This window comes from Mobula birostris, chromosome 10, assembly GCF_030028105.1.
Source record: "Mobula birostris isolate sMobBir1 chromosome 10, sMobBir1.hap1, whole genome shotgun sequence".
Classification (NCBI taxonomy): Eukaryota; Metazoa; Chordata; class Chondrichthyes; order Myliobatiformes; family Myliobatidae; genus Mobula; species Mobula birostris.
In genome coordinates this window covers 125033738-125054388 of record NC_092379.1, presented here as the reverse complement: position 1 = coordinate 125054388, position 20651 = coordinate 125033738, and the positions used below count along the sequence as shown (strand labels likewise).

Below are 20651 nucleotides of genomic sequence, written 5' to 3'. Positions count from 1 at the left end.
GGCATAACATTCACAAGAAAAACATAAATTATACAAGAAAGAATACAACTAAAACAAAAAAAATTGACCTATACCAAAGATCATAGCAACCTAAGTAAGTGCACATCAGCCAGAGTTCTGAGTTTTTAAAGTTTTGTACCTGTTTCGTGGGGCTTTAACACGTGTCGTTCACAGAGGAATATTGTGAGGTCTTCCTCTTGGTGATTCTTATACCAGTCCTCAATAGCATCCTCATACATTTCTACCATCACATCACACTGTAATTTAAAGAGAGCACACATTTACGCTTAATCTAGCACCACCACAATCATAGTGCTTAAAGAAAATAATATAATGTTATAAGAGGCTGATAACTTGCTGTGTTAGAAGATAAGGGGTGATCTTACAGACAGACATAAAATCATGAGGGGCATAGAAAAGGTGGATAGTCACAGGGTAGGGAGTCCAAAACGAAAGATCACAGATTCAAGGTGAGAGGGGAAAGATTTAAAGGGGACCTGAAGGCCAGTTTTCCCCACACAGAATGTAGTGGGTCTAAGGGATAAGCCGCAAGAAGGGGCTGTATCATAAATGGGTTTATTATCACTGACACTGACAGTGGGCACGTGGCCAAGTGGTTAAGGCATTGGACTAGCGACCTGAAGGTCGTGAGTTCGAGCCCCAGACGAGGCAACGTGTTGTGTCCTTGAGCAAGGCACTTTAATCACACATTGCTCTGCAGCGACACTGGTGCCAAGCTGTATGGGTCCTAATGCCCTTCCCTTCGACAACATCGGTGTCGTGGAGAGGGGAGACTTGCAGCATGGGCAACTGCTGGTCTTCCATACAACCTTGCCCAGCCTGTGCCCTGGAGAGTGAAGACTTTCCAGGTGCAGATCCATGGTCTCGCACGACTAACGGATGCCTTTACTTATCACTGACAGTCATGAAATATGTTTTGGGCAATACAGAAAAAACACTATAAATTACAATAAGAATATAAATAAATTGTGCAAGAAGAGAGCAAAACAGTGATAGTGTTCAGCACCAATCAGAAATCGCATGCAGAGGAGAAGCTGTTTCTAAAATGTAGGTATGCTGAAGAGTCTCGGCTTGAAACGTCAACTGTATTCTTCTCCATAGATGCTGCTTGGCCGGCTGAGTTCTTCCAGCATTTCGTGTGTGTTGCTCTGAAATGTCGAGTGTGTCTCTTGAGGAAAGTACAATTTTGATGCTCAGACAACAGTTGGGCAGGTTACAAAAAATATAACCCAAGTCTCCAAGTGGTATCCTTGCTTTATATTCTAATCCTCTTGTGATGAATGCTAACAATGCATTTTTCCTTCCTTACCACAGTTTCATCTGTGAAACTATGACTCTTTAAGTTGGCACTCTGCTTAACACTACCCCACTGATGCGTTATAGGACTCTTGGTTCCCCAAACCAAACACTCCCAGATGCACACCCCCTCCACTCGCCCTGTGTGCTGCTGTGCTGGGAACCTGCAGTGAGCAATCTTCCTCTGGTACTCCCACAGCTTGGTGTGTCGGGGCTGCCTATGAGAGGGGGTACTGGGCAGGTTGGTGCCACCTGCCTGTGGTGTGGCTGTTCAGCACTGGGTTGGGAGGCTCATGAGCTGCAGCGGACTGGTAATAGTCTCATTACTTCTGTGGTACAACTCCGCATTACTCATACCAGAAACATCCCAGTGGGGTGAAAAGCCATCGCAGAGGGGCAGCACGGCAGTGTAGCAGTTAGCCCAATGCTTTACAGTACCAGACAGCAATCGCCGATCAGGCTTCAATTCCCACTACCGGCAAGGAGCTTGTACGATCTCCCCATGACCGCGTGGGTTTCCTCTGGGTGCTCCGGTTTCCTCTCACAGTCCAAAGATGCACGACTAGGGTGGGAGATAGTAAGTTGGTGCTGGAAGCATGGTGGCATTAGCAGGACACAATCCTCAGACTGTGTCGGTCGTTGACTGTATGCTGATTGATTTATTAATTCTTTATCAAGATACAGCATGGAATAGGCCCTTCTAGGCATTAGAGTCATGTCACTCAGCAACACCCTGATTTAATCCTAGCCTAATCAGGGACAATTTACAATAACCAATTAACCTACCAACCGGTATGTCTTTGGACAGTGCGAGGAAACCAGAGCACTCTGAGAAAACCCACAGGGAGAACTTAAAGATCTTAAAGGTAGTGACGGGAATTGAACCTGGGATGCCTGTACTGTAAACCGTTGTGCTAACCACTACACTACCATGCCACCCTTTCAATGTACATAAGTAAAGGTAATCTTTAAGATCTTTTTATCTTAAGCTTGTCAAAGCTCGGAGCAGCACCCACTCCGAAAATTCTCCTCACAAAATTTTTACTGAACCCAAGTAACCCCATTACTAGATTTCCAATTTCTAAACAGTCCATGAACTCAGGAACACAACTGCACTATTCCTCTTTTACACTGTTTTCTTATTGCAACTTATAGTAATTTTTATGTCGTGCATGTACTGCTGCCGCAAGACAACAAATTTCACAGCATATGTCAGTGATAGTAAACCTGATTGCGATAGTGTAAGGCAATAAAACCACAAAAGCAACATAATAAAAGAAACAACAGTTTTATAGTGCAATATTATAAAATAAAACATCATAAATCATAATAAAAGAGAATGAACTGCTGCAGCTTTCATTCGAACAATTTCACAAAGCTTTTAACCAAACGATCGCTGCATCCCCACGTAATTAGCTCTAACTCCGATGTTTAATACAAGTCACCCTGGTGATGGCCCCCGTTCGTCCAGGCTAATCAGGCCTGTCCGCACTTGCTTTTCAGTTTGTCCAGGAGGACCTCTGAACCTCCACCCAGAGTAATACAGAAGAATTATACTTGTCACAATTGATGTAAAACTCTTTCTTGGTATTTGCCCTTATAAAACCACAAGCCCTCACACAATCAATCACACACAAAATGCCGGAAGAACTCAGCAGGCCAGGTAGCATCTATGGAAAGATAAAGAGATAATGTTTTGGGCTGAGATCTTTCATCAAGACACCCTCCCACAATCAGTCAGTAAGAGACATAAAGTCATTCTGCAGAAAGGTTCCTAATGAAGGATCTCAGCCTGAAACGTCAACCGTTTATTTCCCTCTATAAATGTTGCCGGATCTGAGCTCCTCCAGAGTTTTGTCTGACTTGCAGCAGCAGAAGTGGCTCTTTAGGCCACCAAGGTTGCACCAGCGATTAGGAACCCATTTCCACTAATCTAATTTTATTCCTCCGCAATCAAGATTCTACTGCTCACCTACATTTTCGGGGTAATTCACAGTGGCCAGCTAACCTAGCAACCTGCACGACCTTGGAACGTGGTGAGAAACCAGAGCAACTGGAAGAAATGGGTGGCAAAGCAGCGTAGTGGTTAGCACAACGCTTTACAGTGCAGGCAACCCGGGTTCAATTCCCGCCGCTGTGATGAAAGGAGTTTGTGCATTCTCTCCGTGACTGCGTGGATTTCCTCCGGGTGCTCCGGTTTCCTCCCACAGTCCAAAGATGTATCGTTTGGTAGGTTAATTGATCATTGTAAAAAAAAAAATTCCCACAATTAGGCTAAGATTAAATTGGGGCATTGCTGGGCGGTGAGACTCGAAGGGTCTATTCCACGCTGCCTATCAATAAATAAGTAAATAAAATCTCCACAATGTCCCAGGGAGGACATGCAAACTCCAGACAGACAGCACCCGAGGTCAAAACTGAACTCTTCTCTAGCTTTAACACTGTGCATCAATTTTCACTGAAGGATTCCGGTACATTGTAAACACGTGCTGGTATTTATGTATTTATTCACATTTTATTCCACACTTGTACTTCTAACTTCATTTTATATCCTTCTTTATTCTGCAGAATTGCTGATGATTGTCAAACAACGTTTTGCATGTCGCGCCAACACACCACAGCAATTTCCCAATACATGCAAACATATGTAGTGGAATAACGTCCATGGGGACATGCTTCGAGTTTATCGACACCAAGTTACTCCTATTCTATAGAAATCTGTAGAGAATCAGACTGCAAAATCTGCACACAGAAAACAGATGATGTAAATTGTGTCCTTGGGCAAGCCTCGTTTACAAATGGAAGGAATCTTCCTCCGAATTTTTCTTCAACTTTTTTTTTTAAAAGAGTTTCTGTAAACCAGAGACCCATATCTCACAGCATGTTGGAGAGAATAGTTCAAAGTTCAAAGTAAAGTTTATTATCAGAGTACATACATGTCACCACATACAACACTGAGGTTCTTTTTCTGCGAGCATACTTAGCAAAGTTGTAGAACAGTAACTGTAAACATCAGGAACTGTGAACTGTTAACAAATGGTGCAAATGCAGATATAAATAAATAGGAATACATAACAAGCATAAAATAACAATATAACAGAGTCCTCAAATGAGTGTAGTTATCCCCTTTCGTTCAAGAGCCTGATGGTTGAGGGGTAGTAACTGGTTTTGAACCTGGTGATGCGAGTCCTGAGGCTCCTGTACCTTCAGCAGTGAAAAAAGAGAATGGCCTGGGTGTTGAGGATCTTTCACAATGAGATCTGGGTGTTCTTGTACATCAGTCACTGAAAGCAAGCATGCAGGTACAGCAGGCAGTGAAGAAGGCTAATGGCATGCTGGCCTTCATAACAAGGGGAATTGAGTATAGGAGCAAAGAGGTCCTTCTGCAGCTGTACAGGGCCCTGGTGAACAAAACACCTGGAGTACTGTGAACAGTTTTGGTCTCCAAATTTGAGGAAGGACATTCTTGCTATTGAGGGAGTGCAGCGTGGGTTCACAAGGTTAATTCCCGGGATGGCGGGACTGTCATATGTCGAAAGATTGGAGCGAGTGGGCTTGTATACTCTGGAATTTAGAAGGCTGAGAGGGGGTCTTATTGAAACATATAAGATTATTAAGGGATTGGACACGCTGGCGGCAGGAAGCATGTTCCTGCTGATGGGTGAGTCCAGAACCAGAGGCCACAGTTTAAGAATCAGGGGTAGGCCATTTAGAAGGGAGTTGAGGAAAAACTTTTTCACCCAGAGAGTGGTGGATATATGGAATGCTCTGCCTCAGAAGGCTGTGGAGGCCAAGTCTCTGGATGCTTTGAAGAAAGAGATGGATAGAGCTCCTAAAGATAGCGGAATCAAAGGTAATGGGGATAAGGCAGAAACTGGATACTGATTGTGGATGATCAGCCATGATCACAGTGAATGGCGGTGCTGGCTCGAAGGGCCGAATGGCCTACTCCTGCACCTAATGTCTATTGTCTATTTGACGCTGGATGCTGCTTCTCTACAGCAACATTTCATGGGGATGTGCTCAATGGTTGGGAGGGATTACTCGTGATGTTCTGGGCTGAATCCACTACCTTTCGTAGGATTTTCTGCTCAAAGGCAAAGGTGTTCCCATACGAGGCCGTAATGCAGCCAGTCAGCACACTTTCCACCATACATCTATAGAAGTTTGCCAAGGTTTTTGATGACATACATAGTTAACTGGAAGTTAAACACAGACTTATCTGAAGTTACCAAGTTACCAGCTACAGCTCCTCATGGGGATATGGAAGCTGTTGTTTCTCACGTTTTGGCTACACAGCTCTCCTTGTCTCAAGAGTTTTCTTTTAGGATAAATGCAAGCAGGCTTTTTCCACTGAGGTTGGGTGAGAATGGAACTAGAGGTCATGGGTTAAGGGTGAAAGGTGAAATGCTTAAGGGGAACATGAGAGGGAACTTCTCACTCACAGCGTGGTGGGAGTATGGGGCAAGCTGCCCAGCGCAAGTGGTGGATGCAGGTTCGATTGCAACATTTAAGAGAAGCTTGGATAAATACCAGGATGGGGGGGTGGTATGTAGGGCTATGATCCAGGTGCAATTCGATGGGACTAGGCAGAATAGTTTGGCATGGACGAGATGGGCCAAAGGGCCTATTTCTGTACTGTAGTGCTCTATGACTCTAGGATCTGGGCCGCCTGTTGACAAATGGGGTAAGTGCTGCCACTCCCAGGTAACAGTTCGCATTCATGACACTGGCCAGGAGTCGGCCCCGAGCCCCACTTCTCAATGCGAAGCAACTATAACACTTGCCCTAACCAGCCTAACACAGCTCGACCAGGCAGCCTCTTCGTACAGAGCCATGATTCAGGCCTGATGATATAGAGGCTTTTATATAAAAAAACAACTCACACAAAGGCACTCTACAGCAGCAAGCAAAATCCAAATACATACATGAGGGGACCGGGGCTGCTGAATTTAATAAACGTCCATTTGACACAGTCTCACGTAAAAACAGAATGGACTGACAAGTGCTTCTCAGGATTTTTATTAAACAATATTTGTTAAAAATAGAGCCAGAAAAGGAGACCTTAGGCTTGCACAAAGGAGTCGGTTTTGAAGAGGAAATGGTGGTAAAGAGGTAGAGGGACATTGCTACTTATGGAAGGAATTCCTTAGTCTTGGCCATTGAAGATATGGCTGTTGATAAAGCAATCAAAGGAAAAGGGAGAGAGAATTGCAAGAATGGTGATATCACTCTGAGTTATAACAATGCAGGAGGTAATAGTAACAGGAGGAATTTGGAACCAAGAATTAACTATTTAAAAGCAGCAGATCAACTCAGACCTAGAGTGCTGCTTGCATCTGTGCTCCAGATTTCAAGTTGCAGGCAAGGTAGGGCACACACAATGACCCAATCAAAGGAAGAGGAAAAATGATCATCTTACGTTTTGTTATTTTGCCTTATAAAATAGTCCCACGCTTATCACCAAATGCAGAACCTCTTTACCTCAGGCATTCCGCACGTACCTGTTTCTTCATATCAGACACTTCGGCAGATGTTTCATTCCACAACTCATAGGGGATGTCCATTACCACTTTCACACCCTTATGAACAAGGCCATGCAGAGTTTGGAATGTCTCACTCATTCCCTGGTTGAGAGAAAGAAAATGAAACTTTAAAGGCTTTAAACAGTGGTGCAGTTTCCCAACACCAATTTTAACCATAAGACCACAAGACATAGGAGCAGAATTAGGCCATTCGGCCCATTGAGTCTACTCTATCATGGCTGATTTATTACCCCTCTCCTCTCAATTCTCCCTTTAACCTTTAATAGCCTTACTAATCACGAACCTATCAACCTCTATTTTAAATTTACCTTCAGCCTCCACAGCCATCTATGGCAATGAATTCCACAGATTCACCACCCTCAGGCTAAAGGAATTCAAATGTCTAACAGAGTTATATTCCAGCACTACATCTTTATTCTTTTGATAATAGGGAAGGAGATAAAATAGGGAGGTCGAAGGCGCTCGGCAGAGGATGGCGCTCGGGAGGCTGTATCGGAGGGACTGGTTGGAGGCTCGAAGTTTGCGGATGGACAGACTCAGTGTCGGCTGCTTCCAAGGCATCGGCAAGTTGACAGTGCCTGGAGGTTTATGGCAGGGAGTTTCTCCCTTTTGCCGCCGCTGTCGGGGACTATCGGGAGTCAATCGGGACTTGAGACTTTTTGTTTACCAGGCCCATGGCCTGTTCTTTATCAAATTATCATATTGCTTTGCACTGCTGTAACTATATGTTATAATTACGTGGTTCTGTCAGTGTTAGTCTTTGGTTTGTCCTGTTTTTCTGTGATATCACTCTGGAGGAACATTGTATCATTTCTTAATGCATGTATGCATTTCTAAATGACAATAAAAGAGGACTGAGTGTTCTCATAATCTAAAAAAAATAATTAAATACATCCAAGAGTGTAGGAAGTCAAATTCCTTATATAATGAACCAATGAACTGCACAGAGATTCTGATTGTCTGTAATATCAGCACTATTCTTGGCAAAGTTACGAGATATTGCTATGGCCCATAAAGTTGCCATCCGTGAACTTGACCTGTTCACTTGACTGTAAATTGAGATTTAGATCTGAGGTTTACTGCTATTCAAAATAAAGATGGATTTTCTCTAAACACCAGCTAGAATTGTTAGGTCCATGGGATGCCAATATGGGGTCCATCAACCCCTCTGTTAATGGTAGGAGTCTATGGCATAAAAAAAGTTTGGAAATCACTGGTTAAGTCCTATTTCTTGAAGATTTTGATGTTTTAGAATAACAACCCCACCGGGAAAAAAAACACCTTGGAAATATGTAGCTTAAGAAAATGTATTTTGAAAGAATAGTACCATACATTCTATCTGCACAATGCATTACAGCCATCTGCTGCATTTACTTAAATAAAACTTCCTAGCCTTGTACATCAATGAGACACACACTGTCTTGACTTGGCTATATCCATCCTTCATTGTTGCTAGGTCTAAATTCCTATTGAGGGCAGCATATTCATACCCAGAGGATGCTCACGAGAATGAAAGGGGGTTAACATAAGAAGCTTTGATGGCTCTGGGCACGTACTCCCTGGAATATAGAAGAATGAGGGGGAAATCTTTTTGAAAACTAGTGAATATTGAAAGGTCCAGACACAGTGGCTATCGAGAAGATGTTTCCTATCACGGGAGAGTCCAGGATCAGAGGGCACTGCCTCAGAGTAGAGCGGGATCCCTATAGAACATAGATGTCGAGGAATTTCTTTAGCCAGAGGGTGGTAAATCTGTGGATTTCATTACCACAAACAGTTGTGGAGCCCAAGTCATTGGGTTTATCTTAAGCAGAGGTTGATAGGTTCTTGATTAGTAAGGGTGTCAAAGCTAATGGGAGAAGGCAGGAGATTGGGTTGAAGGAATAATAAGTCAGCCATCACGGAATGGCAGAGCAGACTTGATGGGCTGAATGACTTACGTCTTATGCACTGGTCACTCCATCTAAGAATAAAAGTTGTCATATGCGAGCTATTCTCTTCACACAACCAAGGTTCTTTTTGTGCGGATGCGTACCTCCACGCCTGGCAAGTGCAATGTCCATTCTGATGCTGCTCTGAGTCCAGAGAGAGCTGTGTCTCTCCCCTCCACGAAAAGGCAGCTCATCGGTTCTTACCTTAGCAAAGCGGTTACTCCCACTCCGCTCCTTATGCAGGTTGTATTCCAGCAGCCGGTTGCAAATGTTTTCCGTGACTTCAATCAGCCTAATATCCCTTGTAAGGGGGAAAAGAATGCAGGCCATCAGCTGATATTCAAATTTGCATCAAAATGGAACAGTCGCATCCTGCTTTTCATTTCGGAAATCTGGCTTGGTGATAGTTCAAACAAAAATACCCTATTTGTTAGCCTAATGTTAACATGATCAACATGCTCTGTCCCTTTAAGGCCAATAAGCCAAGCTGACATAATTTATGAGGTTAAGAGGATGATCCACTTAATCCACACTAACCAAAATGCCCACTTAAACCAGTCCCATTTGCCTGCTCTTGGACCATATTCCTCTAAATCAGGGATTTCCCTCCTTTTTTTTTATGCCACAGATCCCTGAAATTAACTGAGGGGTCTGTGAACCCCAGGTTGGGAAACGCCGCACTAAACCTTTCTTATCCATGTACCTATCCAATGGGAGATATGGAAGGAAACCTATGTTCTTATGGAGAGAACATGCAAACTCCACACCAACAGCAGAAGAAGTCATGACTGAACCAGTGTCAGCAAAGGCAGACACATGGCAAAAAAGAAATCACTCACTTGGTGTCACCATGCTACCCAGGGGCAGGTGCAGCAAGTAATTAGAAGGGCAACAGGTATGTTAGCATTTACTACAGGGGGATTAAAGTGCATGTATAAAAACATCTTGCCAATTGAAAATGAGATGAGCAACAGGTTTTCTTTACTACACTGGAGATTTACAAGGATGTTGCCTGGATTGGAGAACGTGCCTTATGAAAATAGGTTGAGTGAACGTGGCCTTTTCTCCTTGGAATGATGGGAGGATGAGAGGCGACCTGATAGAGGTGTATAGGATAATGAGAGGGTTGATCGTGTGGATAGTCAGAGGCTTTTCCCCCAGGGCTGAAATGGCTAACACAAGTGGGCATAGATTTAATGTGCTTGGAAGTAGGCACGGAGGGGATGTCAGGGATAAGTTTTTCACACAGAGGGTGGAATGTACTGCCAGCGAAGGTGGTAGAGGTGGATACAATAAGGTCTTTTAAGAGCCTCTTCGATAGGTAAATGGAGTTAGCAAAATAGAGGGCTATGTGGTAGGGAAATTCTAGGCAGTTTCTAGAGTAGGTTACATGGTCGGCACAACATTGTGGGCCGAAGGGCCTGTAATGTGCTGTAGATTTTATGTTGTATGTATATGGTCACTTGGAACTCTTCATTTCCACCTTTATTTATGTGTTATCTGACAATGATCATGAATCAGAGTCCGCTTCATTATCACTGACATATGTCATCAATTTTCTTGTTTTGTGCAGTGTTAGAGTGTAAGGCTATAATTACCATAAGTTACAATAAAAGTATAAAATTAATAAATGGTGCAAAAGACGAAAAGCGAGGTTGCGTTCATGAGTTCACAGACCATTCAGAAATTTGATGGCGGACAGGAGGAAGCTGTTCCTAAAACATTGAGTGTACAACATGCACAAGATACAAAAACCCCAGCTCAATATCCTCCTCCGATCAGCTGCTGCTCCAAAACCGCTTGACTTGCTATTCATCATCAAGGCCTTAACTTTCTGAGGTGAATTTTCTGCTTATTAATGCAAAGAATGTAGGTCAAAGCCTCAGAATGTTTTTGCCCCGATTAGTTTCTACAAAGCTCAGGTACATCAAACAAATACAAAATAACTTCACCTCAAATGTATGTCCATCCTCAAAAATCATGACCCTCGCATCTTTCCTCAAATTTCAGACCTAAGCTTGGGGATCAATCCCCTAGTGCTTGCCTGAGAAGCTCCTGGTGCACAGTCTAACTTTATACCAATGGGTTTAAGCCCAAAATGAATTCTGCCACTCTGTTGCAGAAATGAAAAAGTGTGGAATAGAATATGTTCATTCTGGCCTGTAATGTTCTATGCTACTATACAGATAGTTTTGAGCTAAGAACTACATTTTGGGGTTAATTTAGATACTTCTTCCTTGGTCTGCTTTGGGCACGTTGGACCGAATAACCTACTACAGTGCGGTAATTTAAAAAGACAAAACACTTCGCTTAACCCAGCAAGTTCACAGTGCAATTTCAGAACATCACTTTTTTCATTTGCATGATGGCAATTTCATTTTTAAAACAGTGGTGAGCAACGTACTTTTCTGACCGGGATTCGAAGAAGGAGTCTGAGAGTCTGAGTGGGAGTGCCGAGGAAGACATTTTTGAAATTTTCGTTATTTTTTTTTTCTCCAACGGCGTTCTGAGAGGCGGGACTGCGCAGGCGTGTGACGTCGGGCAGTGCAGCGCGGCAGATTTAAAAGGGCAGACACCCTGCTTCGGGTTTGATTCGAAGAAGGAGTCTGAGAGTCTGAGTGGGAGTGCCGAGGAAGACATTTTTGAAATTTTCGTTATTTTTTTTTTTCTCCAACGGCGTTCTGAGAGGCGGGACTGCGCAGGCGTGTGACGTCGGGCTGTGCAGCGCGGCAGATTTAAAAGGAACAGAGCCTCATAGAGCGGGCAGCATAGTTTGCGGGCTGCGGAGTGAGCCAGGAGCAGAGTGAAGACTTAAGGGCTTCGGCTCAACGGGCTTAGGCGGAAACGGGCGAGGAAGGTTTGGCATTCATTTTCAGTTGTTGTTTGTTGTTCTCGGTGTCGGATGTGGGAGGCCCTGGAGTCTCCAAGCCTCCCAGACGTCTACATCTGCGCCAAGTGCATCGAGATGCAGCTCCTAAGGGACCGCGTTACGGAACTGGAGCTGCAGCTCGATGACCTTCGTCTGGTCAGCGAGAGTGAGGAGGTGATAGAGAGGAGTTGCAGGCAGGTGGTCACGCCGGGGCCACGGGAGGCAGACAAGTGGGTCACGGTTAGGAGGGGGAAGGGGAAAGGTCAGGTAATAGGGAGTACCCCGGTGGCTGTGCCCCTTAACAACAGGTACTCCTGTTTGAGTACTGTTGGGGGGGACAGCTTACCCGGGGGAAGCGACAGTGGCCGTGCCTCCGGCACAGAGTCCGGCCCTGTAGCTCAGAAGGGTAGGGCAAGAAAGAGGAGGGCAGTTGTGATAGGGGACTCGATAGTTAGGGGGTCAGATAGGCGATTCTGTGGACGCAGTCCAGAGACCCGGATGATAGTTTGCCTCCCTGGTGCCAGGGTCTGGGATATTTCTGATCGTGTCCAAGATATCCTGAAGTGGGAGGGTGAGGAGCCAGAGGTCGTGGTACATATAGGTACCAATGACATAGGTAGGAAAAGGGATGAGGTCCTGAAAGGAGAATATAGGGAGCTAGGAAGGGAGTTGAGAAAAAGGACCGCAAAGGTAGTAATCTCAGGATTACTGCCTGTGCCACGCGACAGTGAGAGTAGGAATGCGATGAGGTGGAGGATAAATGCGTGGCTGAGGGATTGGAGTAGGGGGCAGGGATTCAAGTTTTTGGATCATTGGGACCTCTTTTGGTGCAGGCGTGACCTGTACAAAAAGGACGGGTTGCACTTGAATCCTAGGGGGACCAATATCCTGGCAGGGAGATTAGCGGGGGCTACTGAGGTGACTTTAAACTAGAATGGTTGGGGGGTGGGAATCAAATTAAAGAGGCTAGGCGTGAGGAGGTTAGTTCACAACAGGGGGATGGGAACCAGTGCAGAGAGACAGAGGGGTGTATAGTGAGGGTAGAAGCAAAAAGTACTATGGAGAAAAGTAAAAGTGGCAGGCCGACAAATCCAGGGCAAGCATTAAAATGGGCCACTTTTCAGCATAATTGTATAAGGGCTAAGAGAGTTGTAAAAGAGCGCCTGAAGGCTTTGTGTGTCAATGCAAGGAACATTCGTAATAAGGTGGATGAATTGAAAGTGCAGATTGTTATTAATATTACAATAATACAATATTATGATATTGTTGGGATCACAGAGACATGGCTCCAGGGTGACCAGGGATGGGAGCTCAACGTTCAGGGATATTCAATATTCAGGAGGGATAGACATGAAGGAAGGGGAGGTGGGGTGGCGTTGCTGGTTAAAGAAGAGATTAACGCAATAGAAAGGAAGGACATAAGCCGGGAAGATGTGGAATCGATATGGGTAGAGCTGCATAGCACTAAGGGGCAGAAGACGCTGGTGGGAGTTGTGTACAGGCCACCTAACAGTAGTAGTGAGGTCGGAGATGGTATTAAACAAGAAATTAGAAATGTGTGTAATAAAGGAACAGCAGTTATAATGGGTGACTTCAATCTACATGTAGATTGGGTGAACCAAATTGGTAAAGGTGCTGAGGAAGAGGATTTCTTGGAATGTATGCGGGATGGTTTTTTGAACCAACATGTCGAGGAACCGACTAGAGAGCAGGCTATTCTAGACTGGGTATTGAGCAATGAGGAAGGGTTAATTAGCAATCTTGTCGTGAGAGGCCCCTTGGGTAAGAGTGACCATAATATGGTGGAATTCTTCATTAAGATGGAGAGTGACATAGTTAATTCAGAAACAAAGGTTCTGAACTTAAAGAGGGGTAACTTTGAAGGTAAGAGACGTGAATTAGCTAAGATAGACTGGCAAATGACACTTAAAGGATTGACGGTGGATATGCAATGGCAAACATTTAAAGGTTGCATGGATGAACTACAACAATTGTTCATCCCAGTTTGGCAAAAGAATAAATCAAGGAAGGTAGTGCACCCGTGGCTGACAAGAGAAATTAGGGATAGTATCAATTCCAAAGAAGAAGCATACAAATTAGCCAGAGAAAGTGGATCACCTGAGGACTGGGAGAAATTCAGAGTTCAGCAGAGGAGGACAAAGGGCTTAATTAGGAAGGGGAAAAAGATTATGAGAGAAAACTGGCAGGGAACATAAAAACAGACTGTAAAAGCTTTTATAGATATGTAAAAAGGAAAAGACTGGTAAAGACAAATGTAGGTCCCCTGCAGACAGAAACAGGTGAATTGATTATGGGGAGCAAGGACATGGCAGACCAATTGAATAATTACTTTGGTTCTGTCTTCACTAAGGAGGACATAAATAATCTTCTGGAAATAGTAGGGGACAGAGGGTCCAGTGAGATGGAGGAACTGAGCGAAATACATGTTAGTAGGGAAGTGGTGTTAGGTAAATTGAAGGGATTGAAGGCAGATAAATCCCCAGGGCCAGATGGTGTGCATCCCAGAGTGCTTAAGGAAGTAGCCCAAGAAATAGTGGATGCATTAGTGATAATTTTTGAAAACTTGTTAGATTCTGGACTAGTTCCTGAGGATTGGAGGGTGGCTAATGTAACTCCACTTTTTAAAAAAGGAGGGAGAGAGAAACCGGGGAATTATAGACCGGTTAGCCTAACGTCGGTGGTGGGGAAACTGCTGGAGTCAGTTATCAAGGATGTGATAACAGCACATTTGGAAAGCGGTGAAATCATCGGACAAAGTCAGCATGGATTTGTGAAAAGAAAATCATGTCTGACGAATCTCATAGAATTTTTTGAGGATGTAACTAATAGAGTGGATAGGGGAGAACCAGTGGATGTGGTATATTTGGATTTTCAGAAGGCTTTTGACAAGGTCCCACACAGGAGATTAGTGTGCAAACTTAAAGCACACAGTATTGGGGGTAAGGTATTGGTGTGGGTGGTGAGTTGGTTAGCAGACAGGAAGCAAAGAGTGGGAATAAACGGGACCTTTTCAGAATGGCAGGCGGTGACTAGTGGGGTACCGCAAGGCTCAGTGCTGGGACCCCAGTTGTTTACAATATATATTAATGACTTGGATGAGGGAATTAAATGCAGCATCTCCAAGTTTGCGGATGACACGAAGCTGGGTGGCAGTGTTAGCTGTGAGGAGGATGCTAAGAGGATGCAGGGTGACTTGGATAGGTTGGGTGAGTGGGCAAATTCATGGCAGATGCAATTTAATGTGGATAAATGTGAAGTTATCCACTTTGGTGGCAAAAATAGGAAAACAGATTATTATCTGAATGGTGGCCGATTAGGAAAAGGGGAGGTGCAACGAGACCTGGGTGTCATTATACACCAGTCATTGAAAGTGGGCATGCAGGTACAGCAGGCGGTGAAAAAGGCAAATGGTATGCTGGCATTTATAGCAAGAGGATTCGAGTACAGGAGCAGGGGGGGTACTACTGCATTTGTACAAGGCCTTGGTGAGACCACACCTGGAGTATTGTGTGCAGTTTTGGTCCCCTAATCTGAGGAAAGACATCCTTGCCATAGAGGGAGTACAAAGAAGGTTCACCAGATTGATTCCTGGGATGGCAGGACTTTCATATGAAGAAAGACTGGATGAACTGTACTCGTTGGAATTTAGAAGATTGAGGGGGGATCTGATTGAAACGTATAAGATCCTAAAGGGATTGGACAGGCTTGATGCAGGAAGATTGTTCCCGATGTTGGGGAAGTCCAGAACGAGGGGCCACAGTTTGAGGATAGAGGGGAAGCCTTTTAGGACCGAGATTAGGAAAAACTTCTTCACACAGAGAGTGGTGAATCTGTGGAATTCTCTGCCACAGGAAACAGTTGAGGCCAGTTCATTGGCTATATTTAAGAGGGAGTTAGATATGGCCCTTGTGGCTACGGGGGTCAGGGGGTATGGAGGGAAGGCTGGGGCGGGGTTCTGAGTTGGATGATCAGCCATGATCATAATAAATGGCGGTGCAGGCTCGAAGGGCCGAATGGCCTACTCCTGCACCTATTTTCTATGTTTCTATGTTTCTATGAATTAACGTTTGGTGAAGAGATATGTAGATGCATGCTGCGGATTTATTTCTTTCTGGACTAAGTTGAAGCTGTACCATTCTTACTTACGAAAGGGCTCTTCAACAAGCAAACGAAAGAGTTCAAAGTAAATTTATTATCAAAGTATATATATGTCACCATATACTACCCCGAGATTCATTTTCTTGCAGGCATTCACAATGAATGCAAATCAACATTAAACAATCAAAGAAAAACTAGACACAAACGAAGACAGACAACCAATATAAAAATTGTGCAAGTAAAAACAGAAAAACAAAATAATAATAATCAATAAATAATATTGAGGGGTTGTAGAGTCTTTGAAAGTGAGTCCATAGGTTGTGGAATTTGTTGGGATGAGTGGAGCCTGATGTTTGAGGGGTAATAACTGTTCCTGATCCTGGTAGTGTGGACCTTTCCACCTCTTTCTCTGAGCTTCAAATATGATTTCAACCAAAACAAAAGGGCAGCACCTCATTGTTTACATCAACCAGTTACCTCTAGTTTGTGGATAATTTACCAATGTGGATTCAGAATGTCTTTTCAAGAGAATGATAGACAGACTACCCTATCATTTTTTTTTTTGACTATGCCACGTAAAGACAAAAACGAAGAAGTATAAATGTCAGCATCCTATCAAAGTTCAGTGAATTTGCAAGAATTTGCTTACGAGTGCCTGTATTTAATCCTCGAACCCTTTCCTTCCATAAAGCTGTATTTGGTATCAATCACTTCATTGGTCTTTCCGGTTTCAGCAAAAGCTGACTTCAATTCCACAGCAAGGTACTTGCAAACTAAAGGACAATACAAAAGAACGTATAAGAGAAAGGAAATACTTAGGCAGAATAAGTAAAAGTACTAGCTTTGTTATTAAGAGATGAAACACTTTATATCTTTATCTCAATAGTTTGAGTTTCAGTATGCTGCCATTTACCCCAAGTTATATGTTAAGTACTTCACAAAGCAGGCTCAACAGACCAAATGGCAAGATTCTGCTCCTATATCCAGTGGCCTCACTTTGCACATCAGATTATATTATTATAACAGCAATAACATGAAGGCATTAGATCGAAATCAAACTGAAAATATGTTCTAAATATACTAAATTATATCACACCAGAGGAATATTGTATCATTTCTTAATGCATGCATTACTAAATGACAATAAAAGAGGACTGCGTGTCCTCATAATCTAAAATAATATTAAAAAAATTAGCAATGTATTCTTGAAAACGATTATGCTCAGATTGAAGGTTTCAATGCCGTACATGCAACTCCCTCCTTTTGCAGCAATCCAGTAAACATTTTGGTTATGAATTTGAAAGCAGAATTCCGTCCCTCAATTCCATCTTTATCTATGCACCAGTTTAAAATTCTAAATGTTTTACACTAACCACATTGGTAAGACAAATAATGCAGAATTTAAAATAGAAGTACCATTAATTTGAGCAAGCACTAACAATAAAGCAGACAGTGCCGGAAATGGAGGCATCTGTGGAACAATCAGAGTTCTATACTTGGCTGATAACCTTTCAGAAACGGAGGAAGTTTACAATCAGTTTTAAGATATGGAGAAAGGGAAGAAATGATCTAAAGGTGAAATATACAAAGGATAGAATTCAATAAAGAATAATTCTGACAAAACAAACAAGCAGAAACTATCAATAAAATTAGTTCTGACTTCTAGAAATAGAAAGGAATAACAGCACCGACTCTCACTTCTATACTTCTATAGAAAGGGGAACAGATTACTTTAACTACAGATTTTCAATCAGTTTGTAAGCAAATTAGAAAAAGTGCTAACCATCTACAGGCAGCTGCAATCTAACCTACCAGTAACTTTAATGCTGAAGGAAGTGTGTAAATGAACAGCTGAAAGGACTGTATCCATTTCAGAAGACAATGTGGTGCTACTTACAACATAGAATGGCTATTTCACTGGAATGAATCAAGCCAATAGTTGCAGTGATATTCTCAAAAATGCTAGTTTTTATTCTAGTCACAAATATTGAGAGTAAAGTTTCTTTATTTTTTATACAAAGATGAAAAGTGGAAAGTTGATAAAGTTGTTAAGGAGGCACATGGTGTGTTGGCTTTCAATAGTCGGGGGATTGAGCCCAAGAGCCACAAGGTAATGTTGCAGTTTTATAAAACCCAAGTTAGACCGCACTTGGAATAATGCGTTTGGTTCTGGTCACCTTATTATAGGAAGGATGTGGAAGTTTTAGTGAGGGTGCAGAGTAAATCTACCAGGATGCTGCCTGGATTAGAGGGCACGCCTTACTGAGCGAGCTACGGCTTTTCTCTTTGGAGAGGACGACGATGAGGAGAGGTGACTTGATAGAGGTGTACATGATGATCAAAGGCATAGATCGAGTGGACAGCCAGACACTTCTCCCCAGGGTGGAAATGGCTAATATAAGGGGGCATAATTTTAAGGTTACTGGACCAAAGTATAGGGAGAATGTCAGAGGTAGGTATTTTTACAGCGAGAGCATGGAACCCTCTGCCAGTGGTGATGGCAGAGCTAGATACATTAAGGGTATTTAAGACTCTTAGATAGGCACATGGATGATAGAAGGGAGGGAGGGAGGATGATAGAAAATGGAGGCTTATGTAGGAGGGAATGGGTAGATTGATCTTAGAGAAGGCTAAAACATCGTGGACTGAAGGACCTGCACTGGGCGGTAATTTTCTATGTTCTATAAATAAAGCTGCAGTAGAGCAGGGCTATCAGTTCTGCATTTCCCCACTGCCCCTTGTCACAAACAATTTCTATTACAAAGCACCCAAATGACTGAAAGACATCCTAAGATGCTTCCTTCAAAGACACACGTTAAAACAAAAAACAATTTCAAAGAAGATATTAGGAAGAGTTCGATGAGGAGTTAATAGGATGTCAGAAGCTAAATGATATGGTCGCGATCAATAAAGGCATGCAGGCAGGCAGGGAGGGATAAGTCCGCGGAAAGGTGAGAATATCTAACCCTTCTGGATCAGATTTAACACAGGACTAGTCTCACTCTAGTTCTTTAAATGCATGTATTCTCAACATACAAGTCCACTGAGATCATTGGAAGCATTCTTTCTCTGAAATCATCATGTATTTAGGCAATAAAAAGCTTTACTTTGAAGCTGGCTGCCAAGGAGCAATATTTCTGAGCATCAACATTCAAAACTGCTCCAGTGGATCAAATCAAAGATGAATACCAAGGCCAATAAATGACAATGATTCCTTCTGGTCAATATCCATCTAGTTTTCCAATCACCTCAAAAAGCCACAGGCAAAAACCTCAAATGGAGCAGGTTCTTAAAAATACATATAAGAAATAAATTTGGATGTAGGCAAAATAAGTGGAACATGAAATTTAAATTGAAGCAATGTTAAACCAGCATTCAAGTATTTTATTCAGAATTAAATATATATCATTTAAACGTTTATATTAAAATAGAGACTTTTAAATCTCAGAATGTGGCAAAATTTTCACATCTTGGGACAACTCCATATCATTGAATTTGTGGTTTGAAAGTTTGCCATCCTCACATCATCACCTACTCAAACAATCAGAAGAATTACAGACAGTATCTTGCAACTCAGATGATTTGGTACAACTTTGGATTTAGTGCATTTCAAACTTTATTCCTATGGACTAAATTATTTTACCCACTAAAATTCCCAAGAGCAATGTCATAAAGTGAATTAGGCACCAAACTATTCAACCCATTTACAGCAATTCTTCCTTTTTTGGGCGAAAGGACATTTAAACACTGTGCCGTCCAGGGTATTTGGAATAAAATCTTAAACTAGAATCTGAGCAGATTACATGAAAAGATGTTATCACAGGAATCCCAAGTAGGCCGATTAAACATTAGGCACATTAACCACAAAAGCTTTAATTCATAAAACAAAATTATGGAAGTAATAGGGACAAGTCAAGAATCAATCCTTCCTTTTGTATTTCTTGAAAACGTCAAGAAATAAGCAATAATCAACTATTTATTTCTGCATTAATAGCAATAATTCCCGTCAATGAGATTTACGCACCCTCTGGTATCAGTTAAAATGGGAAAATGAGCAAAAAAATACTAAAAGGCAGCATTTCATTCCTGTGTGTAGCAGGTGGAGCTGTCAATGATTCAGTAACAAGTGCTATACAAACCTTCACATTTATTGGGGAGTTTCACCCAGTCGGAATCATCATCCCCCCAAATGAGCCCAGAGAGCAAGAGGAGGGCTGAAATCAGCGTGGTCACGGTCAGCATAGCGCCGCGATCTCTAATGTGTAAAAAAAAACATAACAATAAAAGTTATAATTATACTCAATGTTATTTTTACAGTCTTTTTTTCAATAAAATACAATCACGCTCAATAAGAAATTGACACTCACCCGAAGCTTTGTCACATTGTATCCACTTCCTGCTCACGCTGACCAATCCCCTGATCAGCCGTGTCCGTGTCTGACCAATCCTGGTAAACCTTCAATGGAGCACGCGCCAAACGTTCCGGAATGTTGGGAGTGTTTGCAAAGTGAAGCAGCCAATGACAGCCGACTGTGATATGTGTTGTACACAAATTCTGGTCAGATTCTGCTTTTAATCTTCTGATTCCATGCTTATTTATTTTCCTGTACTCCACGATGCGAATGATCATTATATTTAAGCGGAGAAAGTGCCGGCTCCCGGATACGTTTACCGTCGGCTTTTCAACCCTCTCAAATAACACAAGCAATTGTAAGTTTTCAGGAGCACGCACTGTACACTGACATACTGAAAGTGAATAGACGAAGCTCATAAAATCTTACAAAATTGTAACACTGGAGGAAGCCAACGTACAGGAGCAGAGGACACCTGCGGTTAGTCCAATAGCTCTTTCCATATCGCAGTTTGAGC

General features: G+C 42.7%; 1 protein-coding gene across 1 annotated transcript in view; it reads right to left on the bottom strand.

The window, feature by feature from the left end:
* cnpy3 (canopy FGF signaling regulator 3) overlaps positions 1-20246 on the bottom strand; it is a 28601-nt gene extending 8355 nt beyond the window's left edge. The window contains exons 1-6 of the mRNA XM_072270929.1: positions 20150-20246; positions 19922-20037; positions 16432-16555; positions 8999-9095; positions 6822-6944; positions 140-257 (exon numbers count right to left, since the gene is read on the bottom strand). Of these exons, the coding sequence (XP_072127030.1) occupies positions 140-257; positions 6822-6944; positions 8999-9095; positions 16432-16555; positions 19922-20024 (565 nt within the window). The 5' untranslated portion in view covers positions 20025-20037; positions 20150-20246. The remainder of the gene's footprint in view (positions 1-139; positions 258-6821; positions 6945-8998; positions 9096-16431; positions 16556-19921; positions 20038-20149) is intronic.
* Between the last annotated feature and the right edge of the window lie 405 nt (positions 20247-20651).